This window comes from Corvus kubaryi, unplaced genomic scaffold (assembly GCF_017639235.1).
Source record: "Corvus kubaryi isolate FWS band 111438036 unplaced genomic scaffold, C.kubaryi_AGA036_p1.0 37260, whole genome shotgun sequence".
Taxonomy (NCBI): domain Eukaryota; kingdom Metazoa; phylum Chordata; class Aves; order Passeriformes; family Corvidae; genus Corvus; species Corvus kubaryi.
The window spans coordinates 7,243,191-7,265,152 of record NW_024581077.1 but is presented as its reverse complement, the minus strand read 5'-3'; the positions used below and the strand labels follow the sequence as shown (position 1 = coordinate 7,265,152).

At 42.6% G+C, this 21,962-nt stretch overlaps 1 protein-coding gene across 4 annotated transcripts in view; it reads right to left on the bottom strand.

Annotated features, from left to right (window-relative positions):
* Positions 1-19,534, bottom strand: part of GUCY2F (guanylate cyclase 2F, retinal) — a 42,406-nt gene extending 22,872 nt beyond the window's left edge. For 3 of the 4 annotated variants that reach the window (XM_042024228.1, XM_042024227.1, XM_042024229.1), the window contains exons 1-12: positions 19,050-19,534; positions 17,331-18,133; positions 16,116-16,417; positions 14,269-14,623; positions 10,981-11,065; positions 8,212-8,308; positions 7,578-7,712; positions 6,231-6,311; positions 5,068-5,244; positions 4,002-4,158; positions 2,463-2,612; positions 422-570 (exon numbers count right to left, since the gene is read on the bottom strand). In XM_042024228.1, coding sequence (XP_041880162.1) covers positions 422-570; positions 2,463-2,612; positions 4,002-4,158; positions 5,068-5,244; positions 6,231-6,311; positions 7,578-7,712; positions 8,212-8,308; positions 10,981-11,065; positions 14,269-14,623; positions 16,116-16,417; positions 17,331-18,069 — 2,427 coding nt within the window. In that variant the 5' untranslated portion in view covers positions 18,070-18,133; positions 19,050-19,534. The remainder of the gene's footprint in view (positions 1-421; positions 571-2,462; positions 2,613-4,001; positions 4,159-5,067; positions 5,245-6,230; positions 6,312-7,577; positions 7,713-8,211; positions 8,309-10,980; positions 11,066-14,268; positions 14,624-16,115; positions 16,418-17,330; positions 18,134-19,049) is intronic. The other variant, XM_042024226.1, reaches the window with a different exon arrangement.
* Positions 19,535-21,962: the final 2,428 nt, after the last annotated feature.

The window sequence follows — 21,962 nt, the reverse complement described above, 5'->3', positions numbered from 1 at the left end:
ATATCTGGGAAAGCTGTTTAAATAGGCCTCAGGCACACCCATATTTCCCTGGGATACTCTCCAAGCTTCCACCAACCTGGAATTGAGAGACCTCCTATGACAAATGTTATATCTTTGTCTTTAACAGTCTTTGGCGAATTTTCCTTATAGTCACCATTTAAATGTTCAGAAGATTAAAAAAAAATTGATCGGAAGGTGCAAAATTTACAAATATTTCATGTCCATGAGACCAACTATGCAGGTACACTGCAAATGTGAAGACATCAAGCCCATGTCCAGGCTGCTTCACCACTCCTAAGTCAGGACAAGTAACTTTTTCCTTCTTTAATAACTCAGTTAAAGCAAAAAAAACCTCAAACAACAAAACACGCCCCTGCCAAGAACAAACAAAGGAATTACACCAGCTGCTTTATTCACTGACCTTATGAAATACCTCCTCAAATGTTGGACGTCGTTCAGGGGCTTCAGCCCAGCATTGCTTCATTACCTGGAGACATGTCAGGGGGGCTACCTCAGGAGCTATGTTTGGGCGGCACAGGGGAGGGGGCTTCTTCACTTTCTTTATAATTTCTATGGCAAAGAGAAGAATAGGAAGCACACTGTAAGATGGAGGGCCTTGATAAGGGCAAAGGACATGGAGCTTTTCATGTGTCCCTAGCTTGCATCTTCAGCTGTCACTCTTACTCCTTAGCATGCACTGCCTGTGCCAAATGAAGCTGGAGGTTTCTGCTTTTCTCTGTCAGGAGTCTCATGACGGATTTAAAGAAGATTCATCTGCCTTCTTGTCCCTGGAGAACTAGGTTATGAGTAATAAAGTGGCTGGATGGGGGAAGGATGTGTGACAGATGGATGTCTGAGCCTGCAGGCTTGTATTTAATGAAATTGCCTCTGACTCTCTCCACTAGGACCTACAGTCTTCTAAGAGAGCAGAGGTTTATGGCTGAGCCCAGACAGGAAGGATATGAGCCTCTGACGCTTCATCGTGAACTGGGAACCAGGACGTAGGAGGCTGATGGGAGTGGAGACAGTGGGAAGTATGTTGAGGGGGAGAGTTTGAGTTCAAAACAATGTCTGGGAAATTACTTCCTGTCTAGAGCTCCCTTCCTAGAAATGAGGCTTGTAAGGAACTGGGCTTGGGTTTTCAAACCCTGAGAAGTCAGTCCTTTAACACCCACCAAAGTTATTGTACTTGAAAGTCTTATTTTGCTCAGTGCAGAGCAGTCAAACAGCATGAAAACCTCTTTCTCTGGCAGGAGTCCTGCTGTTGCTGTGAGTATCCAAAGCTTTTCAGCATTGACAGTTTACTTTAAAGATCTTTGGCTCGTCCCACCAGACTCCGCCAAATGAACTAATCAAAACATCTGGCCCCAATACTTCCAGGGGCAGCCAAAGGAAAATGCCTTCCCCAGACTGTTTTAAAGTTCACACCAAAAGTGAAAGCTCTTTAGGATTGAGACACAATGGCTAGAAATTCATTATTTTATCAGGTTAGAAAACAGGACTAAGCTGTGTTCAACATTTGCTGGAGGTTCTGCAGGTTGACAAGGTGGGGGAAACCTGCTAATTGCATCATGGTCTACATCATAGGTCCAGCTCTGATTTACAGAGGATACAGAGGATTTACAGGATACATCATTAACATCATTGTCATTGCATTGTGACAGCATCTTCAGGCACAGAAAGGCCAGCGCCCCATTTTTCCAGTTGACCTGGCAGATACTGAATTGTCATACCCCACTTGGTGATTGTCCAGATTAAAACATGTTGAGAATGGGCTGTCAATGAAATCAGCTGATTGTAGATTGCTGTCACTCCCTCCCTGTTCAAGTGCTTGTGACCTGACCCTGACTGCAGTGAGTTTGTTCTTCCCATGGATGTACAACATGGTTGCACCATGAGCAGCTCCTAAGGAGTTCACCTGTTTACTGTTTCTGATATATATGAGCAAAATGATGCATCACTTCGACCTCTGTTGGAGAGAGAGTTTCTTTAAAAAAAAGGAAAGGATTAAGGAAAAATAGATGGGCAGATGAACAAAATAGGATGCTGGCAAGGGGTCCAGCTCAAAAAACTTTAGCCCCCATGATGCACAAAAAAGGGCAGATGAGTGGGAAGCAAAGGAGTTTCTAAGCTACGGGAAATTCTGCCATTAGATTTCACCCCATACTATGATGAAAAGTCAGAGTTTGTACAGGGAACTGGAGGTGCTGCAGTGGTCTGAAGCATCCTGGTGGGCACCCAGAGCCCCAGTCTCAGTGAAAGCATTGATGAGGCGTGTACCAAGGCTGTGGTGAGAACTACACATTGATGTTTATTACAAATGTTTTGTTGAAAACAGACTTCTGCCACTGAGAAAGGTCATGAGACTAATATATGATTGCCTTATTAATAAGGGGACTTGGCCAGATCTCTTATGAGTGCTCTGCACAAAGCCTTAAAAATATATTGTAATAGTTGCCTACCTTCGGCTGAGAGTTGTGATGTGCAATAAGGTGGACCCCGAGCAAACACTTCTTGTAGGATGATTGCAAAGCTGTAAATGTCCCCTTTGAATGTGCCTTTTCTGCACATGTCTGGGTCCCTCAGTAACTCAGGAGCTGTCCAGAGCAATTCTAAAAAAATTCCAGAGCATCACATTTCTCATATTTGAACTCAGACTGTTGCGAATAAGTGCTTAAATGAATACCTTATTCCAGTCATTTGAGGAAATGTTGGAAAATACTTCATTATTTACTGGATCAAATCTTTTATTTCTAGTGATGTGTTAGAAATACTAAACTTCCATGCCAACAACAAAAAAAAGAATTTTCCAAGTTTTACTCTGTGTTTTTTTTTAAAAAAAGTTGCCATACCAACAATTTGTATCATATAATACCAGCCATGAACTTCAACATAAGAAGTCATCTCACTCACCACTGCCAGAAGCTTTAACACCTTTTTTTTGACTGAAAATGTTCCTGAGAAAAAATGTTGGCACCAAATCTTGAATTTATTTTTACTGTTGTTGCTCTTTTACAAAGCCACAATTAACAACATATTTTCTGTAGTTCTTTTTAAATGAAAGTAGTTTCTGTAAAAGCAGTTTGTGACAATCTGGCGTACAGTCTTTATAATCCAATAGTTCAAGAGACAAAAGACACAGTTGTAAAACATATCCAGCCTTATCAAGAACTGTGAATCTTCAAACTGTGATATTGTTACCCTGGTAACTGTGCATTCTGAGTAATGGGAATATGGAACATTTCTGCCACTGCAAATGTATTTATCTTCTGTAAGGGAGGAGAAGAAAGTCTTCTGTCAGACAACTGCCCTGTCTGAGACACTGGAAAAGTGAAGGCATCAAATCCCATGACTGATGGATTAAAACACTACATACTACTTGAAGCCAGGTTTCAAAAATAAGCTGGGATACCACAGGAACCCCGAGGCAATGGCCAAGTGAAAGAAATCCTGTCAAAGTCTCCAAACCTGATCCATGAGACACTGCTCCTAAGTGGTGGGAATCTCAAGTAGCAGCCTTTGGTGATTGGCATGTAGAGGACCTATTTCAAAGAGACCTACAGCATTTTGTGTTTTGGATGACTTATTTTAACAAAAAAAGTGTCTTTGCATTTGGGTTAGCATAAAACTCCAACTACAGTGTTGGGTCTAAGGATGCAAAGCCAATTCTACTGGTCACAGAGATTCAGTACTGATTAGATTTCAGGGACAATTCAGTCCTTCTCCAACTGTGACAAGCTGAAGTTCTGTCACTGCTTACAGTAAAAGATGGTTTTTTTACCATGTTGCTCTGCTATTTGTTTCACTTTCAGGTAGCCTGAAAAAAACCTTTGTTTACCCTTTCTTATAACAATGCATGATGGTATAGAGGAAAACACATGCAGTGGGATTGAGCATGTAAATCCTTGCGTGACCACTGGCCTGAAGTTATATTGGGGAAAATATCTGTTAAATCAATGGACAAATATTTAAAAAAAAAATAAATTCCTCATCACACCCACCTTCTGGGGCAGGCTGAATATAGGGGCATTTCTGTGCCTCTAAGATCTCGTTATAACCATAGTCAGTGATCTTTAGGACAAACCGGCCATCCACAACACAGTTACGAGACTTGAGACGTCCATGGGCGAAATCTTGGTGATGCAAATATCTGATTCCCTATGAAACAGAAAAAAATCCAGGTTGATCCTTAAGAATTATCTTATCCATCAACACTCAGAGACACCAAGACAATATGTCACCTTAGATGGCATCAGATGCAGGATTGACTCTATGTCAAATGCAGTAATGATCGAAACAATAAACTATGGGAGAGGTTCAAAAATGGATTAGGAATATGAAATAGGTTTATCTGCACCCTAAAGTAATATTGGAAAGGTCTGACAACTTTAGGAAGAGTCAGATGCCTCCCTCTGTAGCCCTATGTTTCACTGCACCCAGAAGTTCTGCTTTTAGACAAGGATAAGAAAGTGGACACAAGTGTTACCAAATAGTTAGGTCAAAGGATGTCATGAAGAGCTGGCTGCCCCATCCCAGCTCCTTCAAGGAGGTTCAGAAGGTGGACCACAGACTGAAAGAATGGTTCTGGCAGTCTACCCTCTGGAATCTACCTGTCCCAAATTAGTAGTTCACTAGTAAGGTGTGAAAACGTGGGACATGACTGGAAATGTGAACACTGCTAAAGGCACCGTATGTGCAGCCATCCTGTGGCAGGAGATGGATGCTCTTTGGTTCTATGGTGGATGCATTTCTGATTTACGACAAGAAAGGGCCTTTGCAAAGAATGAACTTGTCACAAACTTCTATTGCTCTAGGTGAACAGTTGCAGCCTTATGTGTAGTTTTAACCTCTTGTCCTGCTGTGTGGTTGTAGTTCTATTGCCCTAAATGGTGCTTCTCTCAGATGGCAACAAAATAAGGATAAGAGGTATCCATTAAAGACTGATACAATTACATTCATGTTTGTTTTCCCGGTGTTATTATAAAAATCCCAAAGTTCTGATTGAAATAGCTTAGTCATCATAAAAGTCCCATGCAGATCATGCCTCAGCAGAAGCAATGGATTTACTTTAATTAGATCCATCACAAGAGAGGACTTGAACATCCAGTCCAGTTTCATATCCTCATTTCTCAGCAAGTCCTCCAGGCTGCCTCGTGAGCAGTACTCCGTCACTATGGCAAAAATGCCACAGTCAGAGAAAAAGCCCAGGAACAGATTCACATTTTCATGACGCAGATCTTTCATCTGAAACAAGACAGTGAATCTCAGTGAGACCAGGTCAGCCAGACATCTGCTTAGTAACTTCTTGATATCACTAGATGCCCTTATCACATTTGTACTCCCAAACAGCCTTCCATAGAAGGATGGTGAAGCAAAAAATCTATTTGGTGCTTATTTTTGGCTACTCAACACTCTTTTCAAGCTTTGCTTTCCTTTGTCTATCCATTAAGACAAAGCAAGATAGCAAAAGCAAATTAAACAGAAATTTGTGTTTTGTTTAGACAAACTGGATTGAATCTTTCACTAGGCCAAAATGGCTTTGCTGACGTAGATTGAGTTCAGCATGTGGATCTTGCTCTGAACTGGAAAGCAGTACCGTACCTAGAGAGTCCAAAGTCATCCATCAATGGTGCCTTTGGAGACATGCCCTGGTAAATTTGTTGCTTTTACATGCATAAAAATGCCACTGCTGTGTTAGCAATAGCTGTCAACAACTAATGGCCTTGAATATGGAAAACAAGTATGTTTTCTTGTCATTTGTAATAATGAAATTGAAGACTAAAATTAAGCTTCTGAGAGGCATCTTAGATGGAAACACAAAGCAAACCCCAGAGAAACGCACGACTGTGTCTGTGTCGCACTGTCAACATATAATACATGAAAATATCTACCAGTGCCTCACGCTGTGCAGGGATGAGCTCCCCAAACCACTCTGCCTTTGCAGGCAAGGTCACATGAAGGATTCATTGTACATTTAACACCGCACCAGCTTTGAAGTGGCAGGTCCAGGGTGGGTTTTACAAGCTGCTGACTCTGACGTGGATCTATGGTAAATTTGTCAGATGCAGTCTTGCATGGTCCATTCTACCACATTTCACCAGACAAGACTCATTAACAACCACAATGTGTGATTTAATGGATAAACATGAGACAAAGACAACAAAAACACCCTGAAATCACAAACATCCCCCGAGAAACCTTCCTTCTACGTCATCATCCTCTATTCCTACCTTCCTTAAGATGTTGGTGGAGCTTTGCCGCAGATTGTGAACTTCTCCCATCTCAAATTTTTTCAGCCACACCCAGTCTCCCTGTCCACAATCACAGAATCAGAGAACAGTTAAGGTTGGAAGAAACCAGTGATGGACCATCTGGTCCAACCTCCCTGCTTAAGCAAGGTCATCCTAGAGCACATAGCACAGGATTGTGTCCAGACACTTCTTGAATATCTCCAGTGAGGGAGTCTCCACACCCTTTCTAGACAATCTTTTCCAGTGTTTGGCCACCCACATAGCAAGAAGTTATTCTTCACATTCAGGTGGAACTTCCTGTACATCAGTTTCTGCCTTTTGCCTCTTGTCCTATTGCTCAGCACCACTGAGAAGAGCCTCTTGACACTCTCCCTTCAGATATTTATAGACATCAATTACGTGCCCTCTCAGTTGTCTCTTCTTGAGGCTGAGAAGGCCCAACTTCCTCAACCTTTCCTCTAAAGAGAGATGTTCCAGGCCCCTAATCCCAATACAGGTGACTGTCAAAGCAAATCTCTGAGCAACAGCTAGCATTGGGATCCAGATCTGAATTTCAGATCCTTGATTTTGAAAGTGGCTGGGGATTTTTAATGTCCGTGGCAATAGATTCTTTATATACTGAACCCAAATAAGAATATCCACAGCAAATCCTCAAAAAAAGGAGTGAGGCAGGACCTTCACCTGGATCAGAATTTCATGCCTGGAAAGTGTGTTAGTATTTGATGAACAATAATAAATTTATTAAAAAGGAAAATAACTGGCCAGAATTTCTCTGGCATTAATGATAAATCCAATTTATTTTCCTCCTCTTCAGGAGAAGTTACCACGCCATTTTTTTCAAAAAGCTGCATTTTCAGGAAATAGCCAATGGATGGGGTGAATTTTCTTGGCCGTTGCCTCTGTTTAAGCTCCATACAGTCCTATTGCCACAAACGGGAATTTGAGCTTCCATTTGTGTATTTGGATCCTGTCTTGCAAGAAAATTCCTTTTTAGAGATGTCACCAGCTAAAGACTGTCTTGCAAGAAAGGTTTGTCATGGTGCCTTTAGGTGGTGACTTCCTTAACAGCGACCAGACCCGGCAATGTTACATATGGATGTTGAATATCACCATCCCACATGACTCCAAGTGTCAGTGTGAGGGTTGGAGCAGAGTCACTTTAAACACTGCTTTGTCCATACTTGGGAGTAATTTATTTTCATACTTAGGGTGTGTTCACAGTATCTCCATCCTGGGACCTACAGTACTGCAGCCAAAAACTTTTCCCCCTTGAGCAGTGCAGTGAACAGAAGCAGCGGGAGAAGGCTACACAAGGTCCCTACCTACCTCATACAAGGCCACATTGGAGGTTTCATGGGTGGCAACTGTGCTTTTCAGGGAACCGGAGCGGGTTATGGATTTCAGGCTTCTGCTCTTGACTGCTATGCTGTTTGCATCAGTCAGACTGTCCAAGGTTAGCCTCTGGAAGACAAGGAAACAGGTGCAAGACAGCTACCACCTTTGGGTGTAAACCTCCACTCCAGCTCTGCCTTGCAGCACAGACTTCTGGGTAAGGAAATCATGGGATTGTCCCCCAGTGCATCATCAGCTCTGGGTAGCAGCCAGAGTGGGCCAGGAACATTTCCCAATATATTTGAATGCAGACACTTTGTTTTAGAGGGTAATACGGTTTATCTATATGGACATGTCCTACGGTGCACCATCCAACCTCAAGAACAAGGAATAAGCCCTAGCACCTAGAAGAAACACAATCCAGGCTACTAGTTTACATCATCATAAAAGCTCTGACATCTAATCTGAAACTCAAAGCCACTCAGCATATGGGAAGTTTTCTGATACGCGGGGAAAATGACATGAAAAAGTGAAATGACCTTTCCAGAGCTTCATGAGTATGAAAATACCACACAGCAAATCTTTTTTAGTGTTCCACCAGATTCCTTTCACGAGTTGAAGGACTCACCTTTCTGTGTAGCTCTGGGTTGATGAAGATGAGGTCATCCAAGGTCAGTATTATCTTGTTTGGACCCCTGAAAAGCTGGTTGTTCAAGATACTCTGCCTGCATGAGTTGGAGAGTCACGGTTATCAATTTTAGGTAGGTAGCCAGTTCACAACACCTCTGAATTCCTCACATCTGGCTTCCCTGCACTATTAGACCCTGCCTGCAGTGCTGGATCCACCTCTGGGGCCCCTGACTTACAAAGGTCATGGACCTGTTGGAGCGGGTCCTGAGAAGGCCATGAAGATGATCGGGGGCTGGAGCCCTTCTGCTGTGGAGACAGGCTGAGAGAGCTGGGGTTGTTCAGCCTGGAGAAGAGAAGGCTTCGGGGATTCCTTAGAGCACCTTCCAGTGCCTAAGGACAGGGGCTACAGAGAGCTGGAGAGGGACTTATGACAGGGGCATGGAGTGATGGGACAAGGGGGAATGGCTTCCAGCTGAAAGAGTGCAGGCTTAGATTAGATATTGGGAAGAAATTCTTTTCTGTGAAGGTGCTAAGACTCTGTCACAGGTTACCCAGAGAAGCTGTGACAGCCCCATCCCTTGAAGTGTTCAAAGCCATGTTGGATGGGACTCTGAGCAACCTGGTCTAGTTGAAGGTGTCCTTGCCCATGGCAGAGGGGTTGGAACTAGATGATCTTTAAGGTCAAAAATGGTGTGGGAGGGGGGATGGATGTTGGTGAAAGCAGTGGACAAATCACAGTGCCTTGGCTCGGACTCAAATTCCCTCAGTCAAGAGTTGTTCATTTCACAGACAACAAAAGCTATCATCTCAAAGGATCTCATCACAAATAGACAACTGGATTTAATCTGCTTACAAATATTAATTGGATGTGTATGCAATGCATATTTTATTTTGCCTGCTTTTATTTGTCATATCACAAATCATTCTCTATTAGGAAACAAAACCAGGTTTTATTAGTTCCAGACATGCCCCTCCCTAATATAAATCATTGTCTGAGTCATGCTGGACTTTTACTTCCCTTGCAGATGTCCACGCATCTTTACTCATGACCAAGCCTTCCCAAGCACAGCCTGGTGCTTGTGGAAGAGCTTACAAATAGAGTTGGCAGAAATATTGTCTGTCATTTACTTAATTGTAGAGGCTGGTGGCCAGGGAACAGAGCAGGGTTTCAAAGTGTGAGCGGATGGAGGCAACCTCCTCAGTGTCTGCAGTTCTATCAGAAGCAGCTGTGTGCTGAAAGTGTGGGAGCTGTTTGGGGTGTTGCTTGCTGGGAGGCCTTATATCTGAGTTTGGAGGGATAGTTCAGGAGTGGAGACAAAACATGTTGGAATTATTTGAGAGGCAAAGCTGGACAGAACAGTCTAGGAACTCTGCTCTGCTTAACAGTATTATCTTGTTCGGACCCCTGAGAAGTTGGTTGTTCAAGATACTCTGCCTGCATGAGTTGGAGAGTCTTTAGGTAGGTAGCCAGTTCACAACACCCCTGAATTCCTCACATCTGGCTTCCCTGTACTATTAGACCCTGCCTGCAGTGCTGGATCCACCTCTGGGGCCCCTGACTTAAAAAGGTCATGGACCTGTTGAAGTGGGTCCCGAGAAGGGACTGCTGAACTCATTACTGCTGAGTAAATATGCCTTCTAATTTCATTCTATTTTCACTCCAGCTGCAGTCATGTGGACATCAATAACTAGATACAAACTACTCCAGGGGGCTATAGTGACCTTACCAATAGCAATCCATAGCTCCTGGACCAACCAATCCATTCTGGCACATTTCTACCTTGGATATAGAGTTGGGACATAGACGTGACATGTAATTATTGGAAAGTATTCCTTCCCTGGAAGACTATTGCATTTTTTCCAAAGATCCCATGCCCAGACCAATACACATATAATGGGAATGACCAGGGAGCTGAATCCCAGCTCAAAACAGGGAGTGAATCAACTTGATAATAAAGATGTATGATAAATAATTGCTCCAAATTCTCTCCAGAGGTATTTTCTTTCTCTTTAGTACATGGAGAAAATACAGAGGGTCAGCCTCACATGTTTCATAGGAAACATGATTATATTAAGGACAGAAATCCAGGCAAGGATGATCTGGAGTAAGAAAAAGGCTTGGTTTCAACCCTCATGTTCTCATAACAGATTCCTGTCTTTAGTTTATATGTCATCCTTTGCACTTCCAAAGTGATAACCAGCTTCCTAATGCTTCAGAAACATCCAGCAACAGACTGCTGGAGCAGGGGAAGGGTGTGAGGAGCCCTTCCCATCAGGAGGAAGGAGCAGCAGAAGCAATGTGTGATGAACTGACTGCAGTCCCCATTCCCTGGCCCCTATATCACTACTGGAGAGGAAGTAGAGAATCTGGGAGTAAGTTAAGCTTGGGAAGAAGGGAGAGATGGGAAGAAGGTGTTTGTAAGATTTTATTTTATTTCTCATTATCTTACTCTGATTTGATTGGCAATAAATTTAATTTTCCCACAACAAGTCCATTTTGGCTGTTGTAGTAATTGGTGAATGATCTCTTCCTGACCCCATCTTGACCCATGAGCCTTTTGTTGTATTTTCTCTCCCTGTCCAGGAAAAAGGGAGAGATAGAGTGGCTTTGGTGGATGCCTGGCATGCAGCCAGGGCCAACACACCACAAATGTGAAGAGATATGTGGCTGGAGAGCCAAGAGCAAAATCAGACCTTCTATGTGTGCATAGTCTAAACTGCTGGCTAAAGCACAAGAAGCTAAAAGTGTCACCAACTCCATTCTCACCTGATGAGAGAAGCCAGGCCCACAGCACACAACACCAGGACAAATAACAGCATTACTCCCAGCATAATGACTGAAGGCTCAATCCCTGTGCGGAGATGGGAAAAGAATCAGTGAATCAGAAAATCATTTTGATTTAGGCAATAATATTAAAAATATCAATATCAGGCCATCGGATTACAAAGTCAAATATTCAGCCAGGAGAATGCTGGAAGACAATTTTTTTGCAATGTTCATTTGTGAATACACAAATACTTGCTAACTTGGTTTACATGAGACTTCAACTATGCTAATTATTCATTTCCATGCCCTTTTTTTTCTAAACCAGATCTAGAGCCCTAGATCAGTGGAAAAATAGTTTTTCTTCAAATAAATAAATAGACTCACAGGGAAGTATTAAGTTTTAGAGGAAGCTTCTGTAAAGTTCATAACTTTTTAACATTTGACCCTTTTCTCTTGAAGGATTGAAATGCTGAAAAATCTTTATCATGTGGTACCAAACTGACAGCCTGTGTGAGTCACTGGCCCATCTGGGATTTTTCATTCTCTGCTGCATATTTCTAATGCTGAAAAGAGAAGAAGAGGATGAGCAGCAGAAGGTTGATGTTCTCCTCAACACATTTATCAACAGAAAGTACTGGAGACAGATACTTTGCTGATGAGTGTGTTTGGAAGCTGACATGATTGCATGAGCTAAATTCCAGTAGGAACTGTTTGCTGTGTCTGTCTCTTCTGTTTTCTGATTTTTCTATTTTATTCTGCTTGTATCCAGAGGTCTATACACACAAATATGGAGAAATTTGGGTTGACAAAAGGTTCATGACTGTGTCACACTTGCACCTATCTGCAAGCACTGAGACTTAGAGCTTTCCAGTAAAAGTTGAAGGCATTTTTGAAAATTGGTATTCATTTCAGGAAAAGACAGATCATTTTAGCTGAAATTTTACTGCTTCAGTCTAGGGCTCTTGTCCCTGATTGACACAGGAAGAGGTTGCCAACGGAAGCTGCGTCTGCCCCATTGCTGGCAGTGTTCAAAATCAGGCTCCCTGGGGCTTTAAGCAACTTGGTCTAGTGTGGAATTGGAATAGATGGCCTTGAAAGGTCCCTCCCAAGCCATACTATACTTTACAACTAACCAGAAGAGAAAGTAAGCTGATTATGAGCTTATGAGAGAGACCAAACTTACAGCATACTTGAGGGAACTTATGGGATTGTGTTAAAGTCATTAGGGGATGCTAAAGGGAACTGTGGGGAAAACTTCTTACAGGTTCTTTAGGGGAAAGGGTAAACAGGGAGAGGTAGAATGGGTCAGGAATGCTCAAGTATGTGAGAGGATGCTGATGCATAGCTATGTTGTGCATTTTTTCCAGGCAAACCCTGCACTTGATCAGTGCAGTCATTCCTACCTCTGAATCCCTACTACTTTTTCCCCAGGTAACAGTGCTCTCTGACTGCATATGATGTTTACAGACTCACCATTAACCTAACTAACAGGGAAGGTAAGTCCTGGAGCCTTCAGCCCATGAGAGATCACAAGTCTGGAATCAGCTCCTGCAGAGACCGAAGGGTTTGAGAGCTGGCTGTGGCGGAATTTGGGTTTGGACCATCCGTCAGAGGATGCATTTGTGAGTCTGCAGGAGTTGAGGCTGTGAGATCTGGTAACAAGACTGGAGCCTAATAATGAGGTGCACGAGAGCAGGATCAGGCCATTTCTGATGTCCATGTCCCAGCAGTGCTGGTTGTGGGTAGTGGTGTCTGTAAAGATATAACTCTCCTGTATGTGTTACGCTGTCAGCGACTGGCTATGTCTGCAGTGTGTGTGTGTTCGTGTACTGGGAACACCAGCTCAGCCCTGCTCCTGGTGAACCTGGAGTTAGGAACTACAGCAGCCTGACAACTTCACATCCAACCACCCTCCAAGCCTAACTTCATACAAAAGCTAGAGTGAGGCTTGTATTTAATTCTAGCCATAAAGTTCAGTCTCTGAAATTCTAGCAATCATAATAAATTACTGTTTTATTGACAGATGCCCAGAGCTTTCTGCTTTTGTAAAGGCATGAACATAAAATCTGATCTCTCTAAAATCAGTGGAATTTTTCCATAGACTGCAATGAGACGCTAAATCGCTATGTTGTTCCTAGGGGCAATGCAAAATTAGATATATGACAGTATTATACTTACCTCTTCTACTGCTTGCCAGTTGCTGTAAGATCAGTATACATCCAAGTTTTCATAGAGTGACACCGATTCATGTGTCAGCTCAGTTATGGCTAAGGCAAGGGGAAGAGTTTTCTCAGCTACTGAATGAAATATTTCATAGATGTGGTTAATTTCATCTGTTTAAGTCATATCCTGGGTCAATAGGTGCAAATGCTTAGTATTGTAAGTAAATATGTCAAGAGGAGATTAAGTACCCTACCCTGGCATTTTGGTTTCCCTGTGAACTTTAAAACTGCACCACAGTTGCCTCAAATTAAAAACAATAAGTAAACCCAGTGCCCAGACTCTTGAACCTAGGAAGCAGCACAGATATCTCTGCCCCCAAGCTTTCAATTACTATCTCTGTCATCTACAGTAACTCAAATCATTTTGAGTAACGATTATCCTTTTTTCTCAATGAGGTGAGCTCTGATGGTCCTTCACACCTCGTTGCTACCTGGATAAAGAAGCAGGGGTTAACAGGCAGGATGCTGAGAGCATCTGCTGCTGTGCAGCTCTCTCAGGCTGTCTTCAAGGCAAATCCTCTTAGTGCCCCATGCCCCAGAAGGATGGAAACAGTGCTGGGTGGAGCCTCTGTTATGTAATAGTTGCTATTAAAATTGGCAGATGTTGAGTGTTAGACCCAGAAAATCCTTTCAAGCACATAACAGTAGCAACAACCTTATTGGCCATGGGGATTAGTGGGATTTATGGCCCTGGAATTGTTGAAAAAAGTGTGTAGTTGTGGTGTTTAGGGCCATGGCTTAGTGGTGGGCCTGGCAGTGTTAAGATAAGGGTTGGATTCGATGATCCTAGAGGTCTTTTCCAACTGTAATGATTCTATTATTCCATGACCTAACAAGCAATAAGAGAGTATTGTGGATCAATGGTGTTACCCCTGCACAGGACTCCCATTACAAACAGCATGATGATTGGGCATTTTAATATTAGATTCTTGAATTTAGACTTTTCTGGTTGGGGAGTTCTAATTTAAAGGGGTAACCACTTGGAGTGAAAGAAAAGATGAAAGAAATGAGAATCATGAACTTAATGCCACTTCACCCTATTTTTGGTTAGTTTATTCTTTGTTACCTTCAGTGCAGAGAACATCTGGATCAAACCAACAGCTGGAGTCTGGTTTGGGTGGAACTTCATTAGGAAAGTGGATGGCCTGGCCTAGGGACCGCACAGAGCCTGAAGACATGTCCAGCAGGTGGGTTGGGAAAAGCTGGTTTGCATGACCATCTGTGTCCAGTATCACATAGTTGTTCAGCCCTTTCCCACAGCTGTCTGTCTCTACCCAGTGAGTAAATCCAGGGAAACTGAAGTTTTTTGTGTGCTCAGCTATGTTGGCTCCTGGGGCTTTGACTCCTTTCCTCCGGGCATTGTCCATAGCCATTGCCATGAAATAAATGGCATCATAGATTGTTCCAAAGAGTGGAGAAACCTAAAAATACAGGAGAAATTGAGGTCAGGATAAACTGCTCCTAACCTTCAGTTTGAGATTGATGGCAAAAACATTGTCCCCTTGGCTAAGTTGTAAACTCAAATACTGAGACACCAGAACATTAAGGCTCACAGAGTAATGGGTTTGAAGAATCTTAGGCTGAAGGTAGACCCAATATATGCATGACTTTGAATATCTGTCTTTTCTTATGGTTGATTCCCAAAATGCAACTTCAAAATATTTTTAAAACCATGCAAAATTGCATTATTTTGGTAAAAGGCAAGATTCTGAGCATGATGTTTGGCTGAAATTTATCATGAATTTATTCTGCCTCAAAACATTACACTAAAACATCTTCTACAAATAGAAGATCAAAGTCAGAGACTCCATACCAAGACAGGAAAAGTGTCATGCACAAAGAATTGGTCTTCTCTGTCAGAATATTATTTATCCCAAAGATGCAAATATCCCAAAGCAGAGCCATAGCAAACTTGTTCTGTGGGGTACCAGAGCATTTTCTGTTTGCATTTCTCCCTTCCATGCCAGCCTTGATTTAGGAACCTTTAACACAAATGGTGACTTTTGCAATCACATGGTAGGTGAAGCGAGATTATAGCCATGCACCTGTGAGAAAAAATAAGGAGTGCTCTTGGGACCCACAGAATCTGACATTTGTGGTGGGATGAATTGATCATATGTAGATATCTGCAGTGAGAACCTGACACTCAGTATAGTTAACCTGGGCTCTCACTGAAGTGAAGGAAAAGAAATTAATGCTTTCAAGACATGATTCATCTCCTTCTAAAGTAGCTCCATGCAGCTCTGATAATTTATGCCTTAAAAGTACTTCTAATTTTTTGAAATGTCATAGGGAGATTTGAAGATTAGCTCAGTTGAATTCTGTATCTCTTCACCAGTATAAGATTCTCCAATTCTTCTTGTAAATGTCCACAAGGTAACAACTGATTTGGTTTTTAATAGGCTACCAGTGACTTTCAGACAATTGTGCTGACAAAGAATAACTTTGACGATAGTGCTGAGAAGAATGAAACAGCAGTGGTCTTCAACATTTCCCTCTAGAAGCATCCAGTATTTCTTTAGTGTGTCTCATTCCCTCAAATTCTCAGTCATATGGACTTCTTATTTGGATTCCCTACAAACTCCATGGACTTCATCCACATTAAGAGATACCTCTTCAATTCAAGTCTATTGCAGTTAGCATATAGCAAACCAAACCTGGGAGCCTCAGAGACAGTTCCTTTCTCTTGAATTCCCATCATGGTCCTGCAGTTGAACCAAGTGAGTTATACTGCCAAACATCTGGGAAAAATGGTCTTTCCAGATGAGTGCAGACCTTACTCAAATTTCTCCTTATTTTTCTCAAAATGAAAGTGTCCAGGCTGGGTTGGCTCTTCCCTGTACTTTCTCTATAACCATTGCTTATGTCTCCTATTGACAGGTCCCAGAAAATCCCAAGAGAAAGAATATTTACCTGTGTGGCTTCCAAATCCCTGATTATTTCACCACTTTCTTTAGCTTGTCTGAACGCATCATAGAAAGTCCTTTCTCCAGACTCCAGTGTGATGGTCAGCACAGCATCATAAGCTTCCCGGAGTTTGTTGTCATTATCAAAGACACTGAATGAGTTGTTTTGGTAAGGAAGACTGTACAGCAAAGTGTCATATGGAACAAAGATGTATCTTCCATCTGCTAGTCCCATTTCCAGAGCTTTGGTGAGTAAGGCGGCCTGTTCCTGCCCTCCGATGAGAACAGAATGCATGCACAGGAGTATAACTGGAACACAAGGACAGTGGAGAGTGTTATTAATCTGTTTGGGGTTTTCAACACAAAATAGCTCCTTCCCCCCCCCTCTCCCCCCAGTAAAAGAGCTGTCTGAACTACTCTATCAGGTCAGATTCTGATGTCACATGCTGAGGAAGCTGAGTCACACCCATTTTGTTCAACCTCTGGAGGTCTGTAATGCCTAGTAAAGGAGGCTGTGAGTATTAACAACTTCTGGAGCTGTAAAGGAGAAGGAATGGAGAGAAATTCTGATGGTGATGAGGCACAGGTTAACATGATGGGCAGTTGTGGCTGTTGTTGTCATTGATCAAGACTTGAGCTTTCCCTCTGTGTGCTCTGAGACACCACACAGCTGTAAGCAGTGCCCAACCACTCACGCACTTGCCCTGTCACCAAATATACAGATTTTAGGTTGGACACTGTGTTGTGTTTAAACATCTGGTTTATGCTTGACTGCCCCAAAGTCTGTGCCTTTTCCTGCAAAATGCCATGGGGCCAAGGTCTGGTGGGAAGATCTGAAACACAGGACATGGCATCAAAGTGAGATTTTTGGTATTGATACTGATTTTTGACATTCCACAATACAAATCACCATTAATATAAAACCTATGTATGAAATCCTCTTTACACTAGCCAAGCACAGAGAACCATCTACTAAATATTACTTTTTTCAGATAAGCTGGACCCAATCTTTCAGGGTGTAGTAGATTATTTTGCTCTATCTTCATCACATACAAAATGTCCAGCATTCTTTTATGTGAAGCCCTGTCTGCATTAAGACCAGAGATAAAATTCTCCTTGACTTAAACCACTTTGAGTTTTCATTCTCTAAAGTATGTCCATTGGTCCTGCCCTGGCAAAAAAAAAAAAAAAATTAAAAAGGAATGAGACTCAAAGCACTTACTTTTGATGTCATTAACTTCTTTAATCTTGTTCCAAGTGTCTTCAATGCCTTTTTCTCCCTTATGCACAGATGTAACAATGCCTACAGGTAGCCCGTGGTTCCTGAGCACTGTTGCTAACTCCTTGGCTGTGTACATCCAAATATCCTCATTGGATGCAATGATGCCAACATGAGCCCACTTAAAATATTTCATTATTGTAAACAAAACTTGGGTTGGAGAGGGCAGAGTCCTTGCAAATGCAGGATGACGGATGATGGAATCCAGCTTATAATTGATGCACATCCATGAGAAGATGGCTTTATTCCAGTTTTCCCCTAAATGTGTAGCCACCTCACAGAAGCCAGGGTTCAGAGGGCCTATGAAAGCTGAGGAAAGCTTTCCAAAGTCAATGAATCTAACCAGAGCTCTTGGTGTCTCACATTCTTCTTGCAGGATCACATAATCCAGCCTGTGGCCAAGATCTAGTGAAGGGTCTCTGCTTATTCGTCCCACAGCTAACCTGGCAGCCACATGGGGAAAGGCTTTGGAAAAGAAGGGGTCACAGTTCCAGGGTCCAAGCAGTCCAATTTTAAAGACAGAGCAATGTGCTGGAGAGCAAAGTAGGATTATTCCAAGGAGCAACCACCAGCAAGCCCAGAAAAATGTTTTGAATGAATTTCCAGTGTTAAAGTGATGCAATCTGACATGCCTTGACAGCACCCAGAAGAAGCTGTTAGGACACCACAGGAGAAATGACATGGTTTTACAGGCAAGTAGATCTGCACCAAGTTCTTCAGGAAGCCAGGCAGAGCATCACCAGACACTGGAAGGAAAGTAGATTATGTTTGCCTTTCATCATAGGTATTTGTTCCGTGCACATAGGTACAGATGAGTCAGCCCAAACTGCACAACAGCTCTCAAGGCACAAGTCTCTGAGGAGCCAAACCCATGCACAGACACATGGACACACAGCATGCAAGCCACCTCAGCACGCAGAAGATTGTCCAGCCAGTATTGGATGTGCCATAACCCGTAAATGCATGCTTACATGACCATTTTAATATGCTTTGCAATGTATTCTGAAACCAGGCAGTGAAGAATGAGTCTGCTTTGTTTGCAGCAGTAAGTACAACCTATGGGTACACTGTGCTTCTGGTTCCTAAGAAAGGTAATTTCAAAGTCACGCAGAAAAACACCCATGTAAGAAGATAAAAAGGTGAAATGCACTAGGCCATCAGCTTCCCTCAAAAATCCTCAGTGGGTTGTGAATGTGAATCAGAGCTCATACAAAGACAAAGACACACATATCTAGACCCATATATTCATATAGTTAGGGATATGCACGTATGTGCATACAGCTTTAAAATTTCCTGGGAAAATTTTTCAAGGACAACTCATAGCAGAGTCTCTTAAACCAGGCAAATTGAAAGGTGGATAAACAGATAATCAGAAAATTAGGGAAAAGGAGGATTATGATTTGAATTTAGATAAAGAACTGCTAAATAACTGTCAGGTCAAAAGCTGTGTGTACACTCTTGGCTTAAAATATTTTTGGTTGAATACTAGGAGGCATAGGGTTGTTTAGGTTTTTTTTTTTTGAATAACAATTTCCCCTTTCACAGCCAAGCACAGAAATAGCAAAGCCATAGCATCTCCCCTCCATCACCCCATGGCTTAGAAAACTGCTGATCCCAGCAAGTTTGTGCTCTAAAAATAACAGGCCCCTTACTCCAGCTTACCTGTTCATTACTGGAAAAGTATTTTTATCCTGGATGGTCAGCTACCGGGACACACCGTGCAGAGCGCCGCAGTGCAGTGTGTGCTGTAAACACACACAGGTCCTCTGCCTGATGGAGGGAGACCTCCAGAAGGAGCCACCCACAGCAGGGCAGCTTCTCTCCAGTGTCAGTGGTTGTCCTTGCATGTGGGCACCACCACGAGGATAGGCAATGCACGGTCAGCTTCCCCTGCTTTGGTGCCCACCTCCTTCAACTTCTTGTGTGCACAGGCCATTCCAGCGGGGTGGGTGCTCCAGGATCCTCTGTGCCTTGTCAAAAGCTTCCTATGTCCCTTTCGGTAAGGGCCATTCCTCTCCTGAGGGTTTCACAGCTTGGCCTACAAACTCCCAAGCCCTTAGTTTCTTGAAGGTCTTGCAGAGGTCCAAGTCTGCCTCACACTGAACTGTCTCAGTACAGAGCTGTACTCCAATCTAACCTAGTAGTTGTAGGGATGGCATCTTAAGGCTCTGCCCTTGGATTAGTGGGATTTAGCTCCTGGGATAGGCCCCTGCAGAACAGCTCTTTAAGTCTCTCTGCATCACAGCAGAGATGACTCCTCTTCTGCCCTATAAGCAACTGAGACAAGAGCTATTTAGGTTTGGAGTATGCAGAATATTTGGGTTTGGCTTTACCATTCTGCTGATGTGCTATGTTCCCCTTTTCTCTGTTTTTTGGGTTTTTTTGTACCCATCATGACACACACAGAGCTTTTTACACTTGCATCAAAGTCTTCTTGGGAGTTGGACTAGATGACCTTTAACGGTTTCTTCCAATACAAACTATTCCATTATTTTATCATTCTTGGTTATTTCTCTGGGTCCTGCAGATACCTCCCTAGAGCTGAGCCCTCCAGTAAACCTTTCCCAGGCACCTTCCCCCTGGACCTGGCCATACAACTATCATCCTGGAAAAATCTCAAATGTGTCCATGCCTGTCCCAGCTTGGAAGCCCTTTGCAATAGTTTAGCTGCAGTCAGAGGTCCACCATTTGTGGTCTAGAGGGAATAATTTGTAATTCAACCTTTTAGCAGTATTAACTTCAACTACTTCATATAAATTATACACATCTCACTGGCATGAGTTCAGGAGCAGCTCCTCATGACTAATGATTGAGGGAAGCCACAGAGTCTTTCAGATGCAGTGGAGAGAGCAGATCTTTCTGTTAATTCCATTCATTTTCCTCCCATTCATTAATTTCCTTGCACAGTCCGGATCCAGGGAGGCTCCTGGGCATGTGTTTCATTGAAGACTGTTACAGCTCAACATAGTTATCAGGGATTATAAAATAGCTTCATATTCGGAAAGTGCCTAAGACACACTCTAATGTCAAGCCTGAACTCAGAACACTGCTTTGTATGCTACCTGTGCATTAGGTTTTGACACCAGGTTTTACTCAAAACATAGCATTAAATGAAGTTTTTCAGTTGAGAGTCTTAATTTTTTTTTTTATTTGAACTTAGAAGTTTGATTTATCCACATACAGATATATCTATATCTCTATCCATATACCATATGCTCACTGCTATCTCATTTTTTTCTGTATCAACAGTGGGGCTGCACAGTTTAATTCCACTTCAGGTCAGCAGACTCAAAGTCTCCTGGAGTAGCTTCAAAACTCCAGTGACTCACTTCTAAGGGATGTTTGTTTATAGCATTCAAATCTCAGCAATGAAAGATTAAAAAATAACCTTGGCAGTCTATTCATTAGCATAATTACTCTACCCTTAACAATTCATATATTTCCATAGCCAGATGATTTGAAAACTTTATCACTGTCCTCATTTTCTTCTCCTTTTGTTTGCAGATGTAACGACCCTCCTTCCATTAGGTATTAGCTGTGGCAGTAATCCATCCTCCATAGGAAAAGCTGATTATCCCAAACGGTTCTAGCACATCTCTCCCAAGCTCAGGGTATCCAAGTCAAGGGATAGCACCCCTACTCCTGCAAAACAAGCTCATGTCCTGGCACTGCCTGATTGGTTTCACTAATAAACAAACATGGTAAATCAAGCAGCTGAGGCAAAACCACCCCAAATATTTATGTAACTCATCTGGCTGAAATAAACATTGAAGTTTAAAACCCTGCCTGTCGCTCCAAACCTTGCTTTTTTTCTCCCATCTACAGCTTGTCTTTACTGCCACAACCAGAAAGCAAAGATTTCTTTGCAATCCTGTGTTTTTTGCATATCAGATTAATTCCCAACACTCTTCAGTGCTCACTGAAGTGTGTAAGTGACAAAACATTTCCCTTGGGACAGTTAAGCCACAGTTGTATCGCTCTGCTTTTAATTTTTAGAGCAGGAGAGGGTGCTCTAATCACTCAGTCTGACCTCCCACATCAGCCTGGCCAAGCAGCCTCCCAGGAGCTGCGGCTGCTCTGAGCTCTTCCAGCATCCTGGATATAAAATGTGTTTTTTAATGAATTATACCAGTGGGTGCTGCTGAATAAAGCTGATTTCTCTGGAAAAACCTCTGCTGTCAGCAGAGAGATAGGGAAAAGGCTTGATTCGTGTTCTGCTCTCCCTGAAGAAAAGTCTCATATCTCAACTGATTGTAGAGGAAATTGAGGGAGAGCAGCACGGCAACTCTCACATTAGGCTTTCTTCATGTCCTCTGAGCCCTAATTAAAAACGCCAACCTTGGAGGATCTACTGCATTCCTATGTCTGTTATTCCAAGAGCTAATTACCCTCAACATTAAAAATACCCACTTAACATCTAGGGTGTCTGGCTTCAGCTTCCTGCAGCTGGCTCTCACTCTACTTTTGCCTGAGAAAAAAACCCCAGGAAGCAAAATAAATATCACCTCCCTGTAGACATTTGCACACTGTAATTAGCTCACATCCTAGTCATTCCCTGGACAAAATAAATAAACA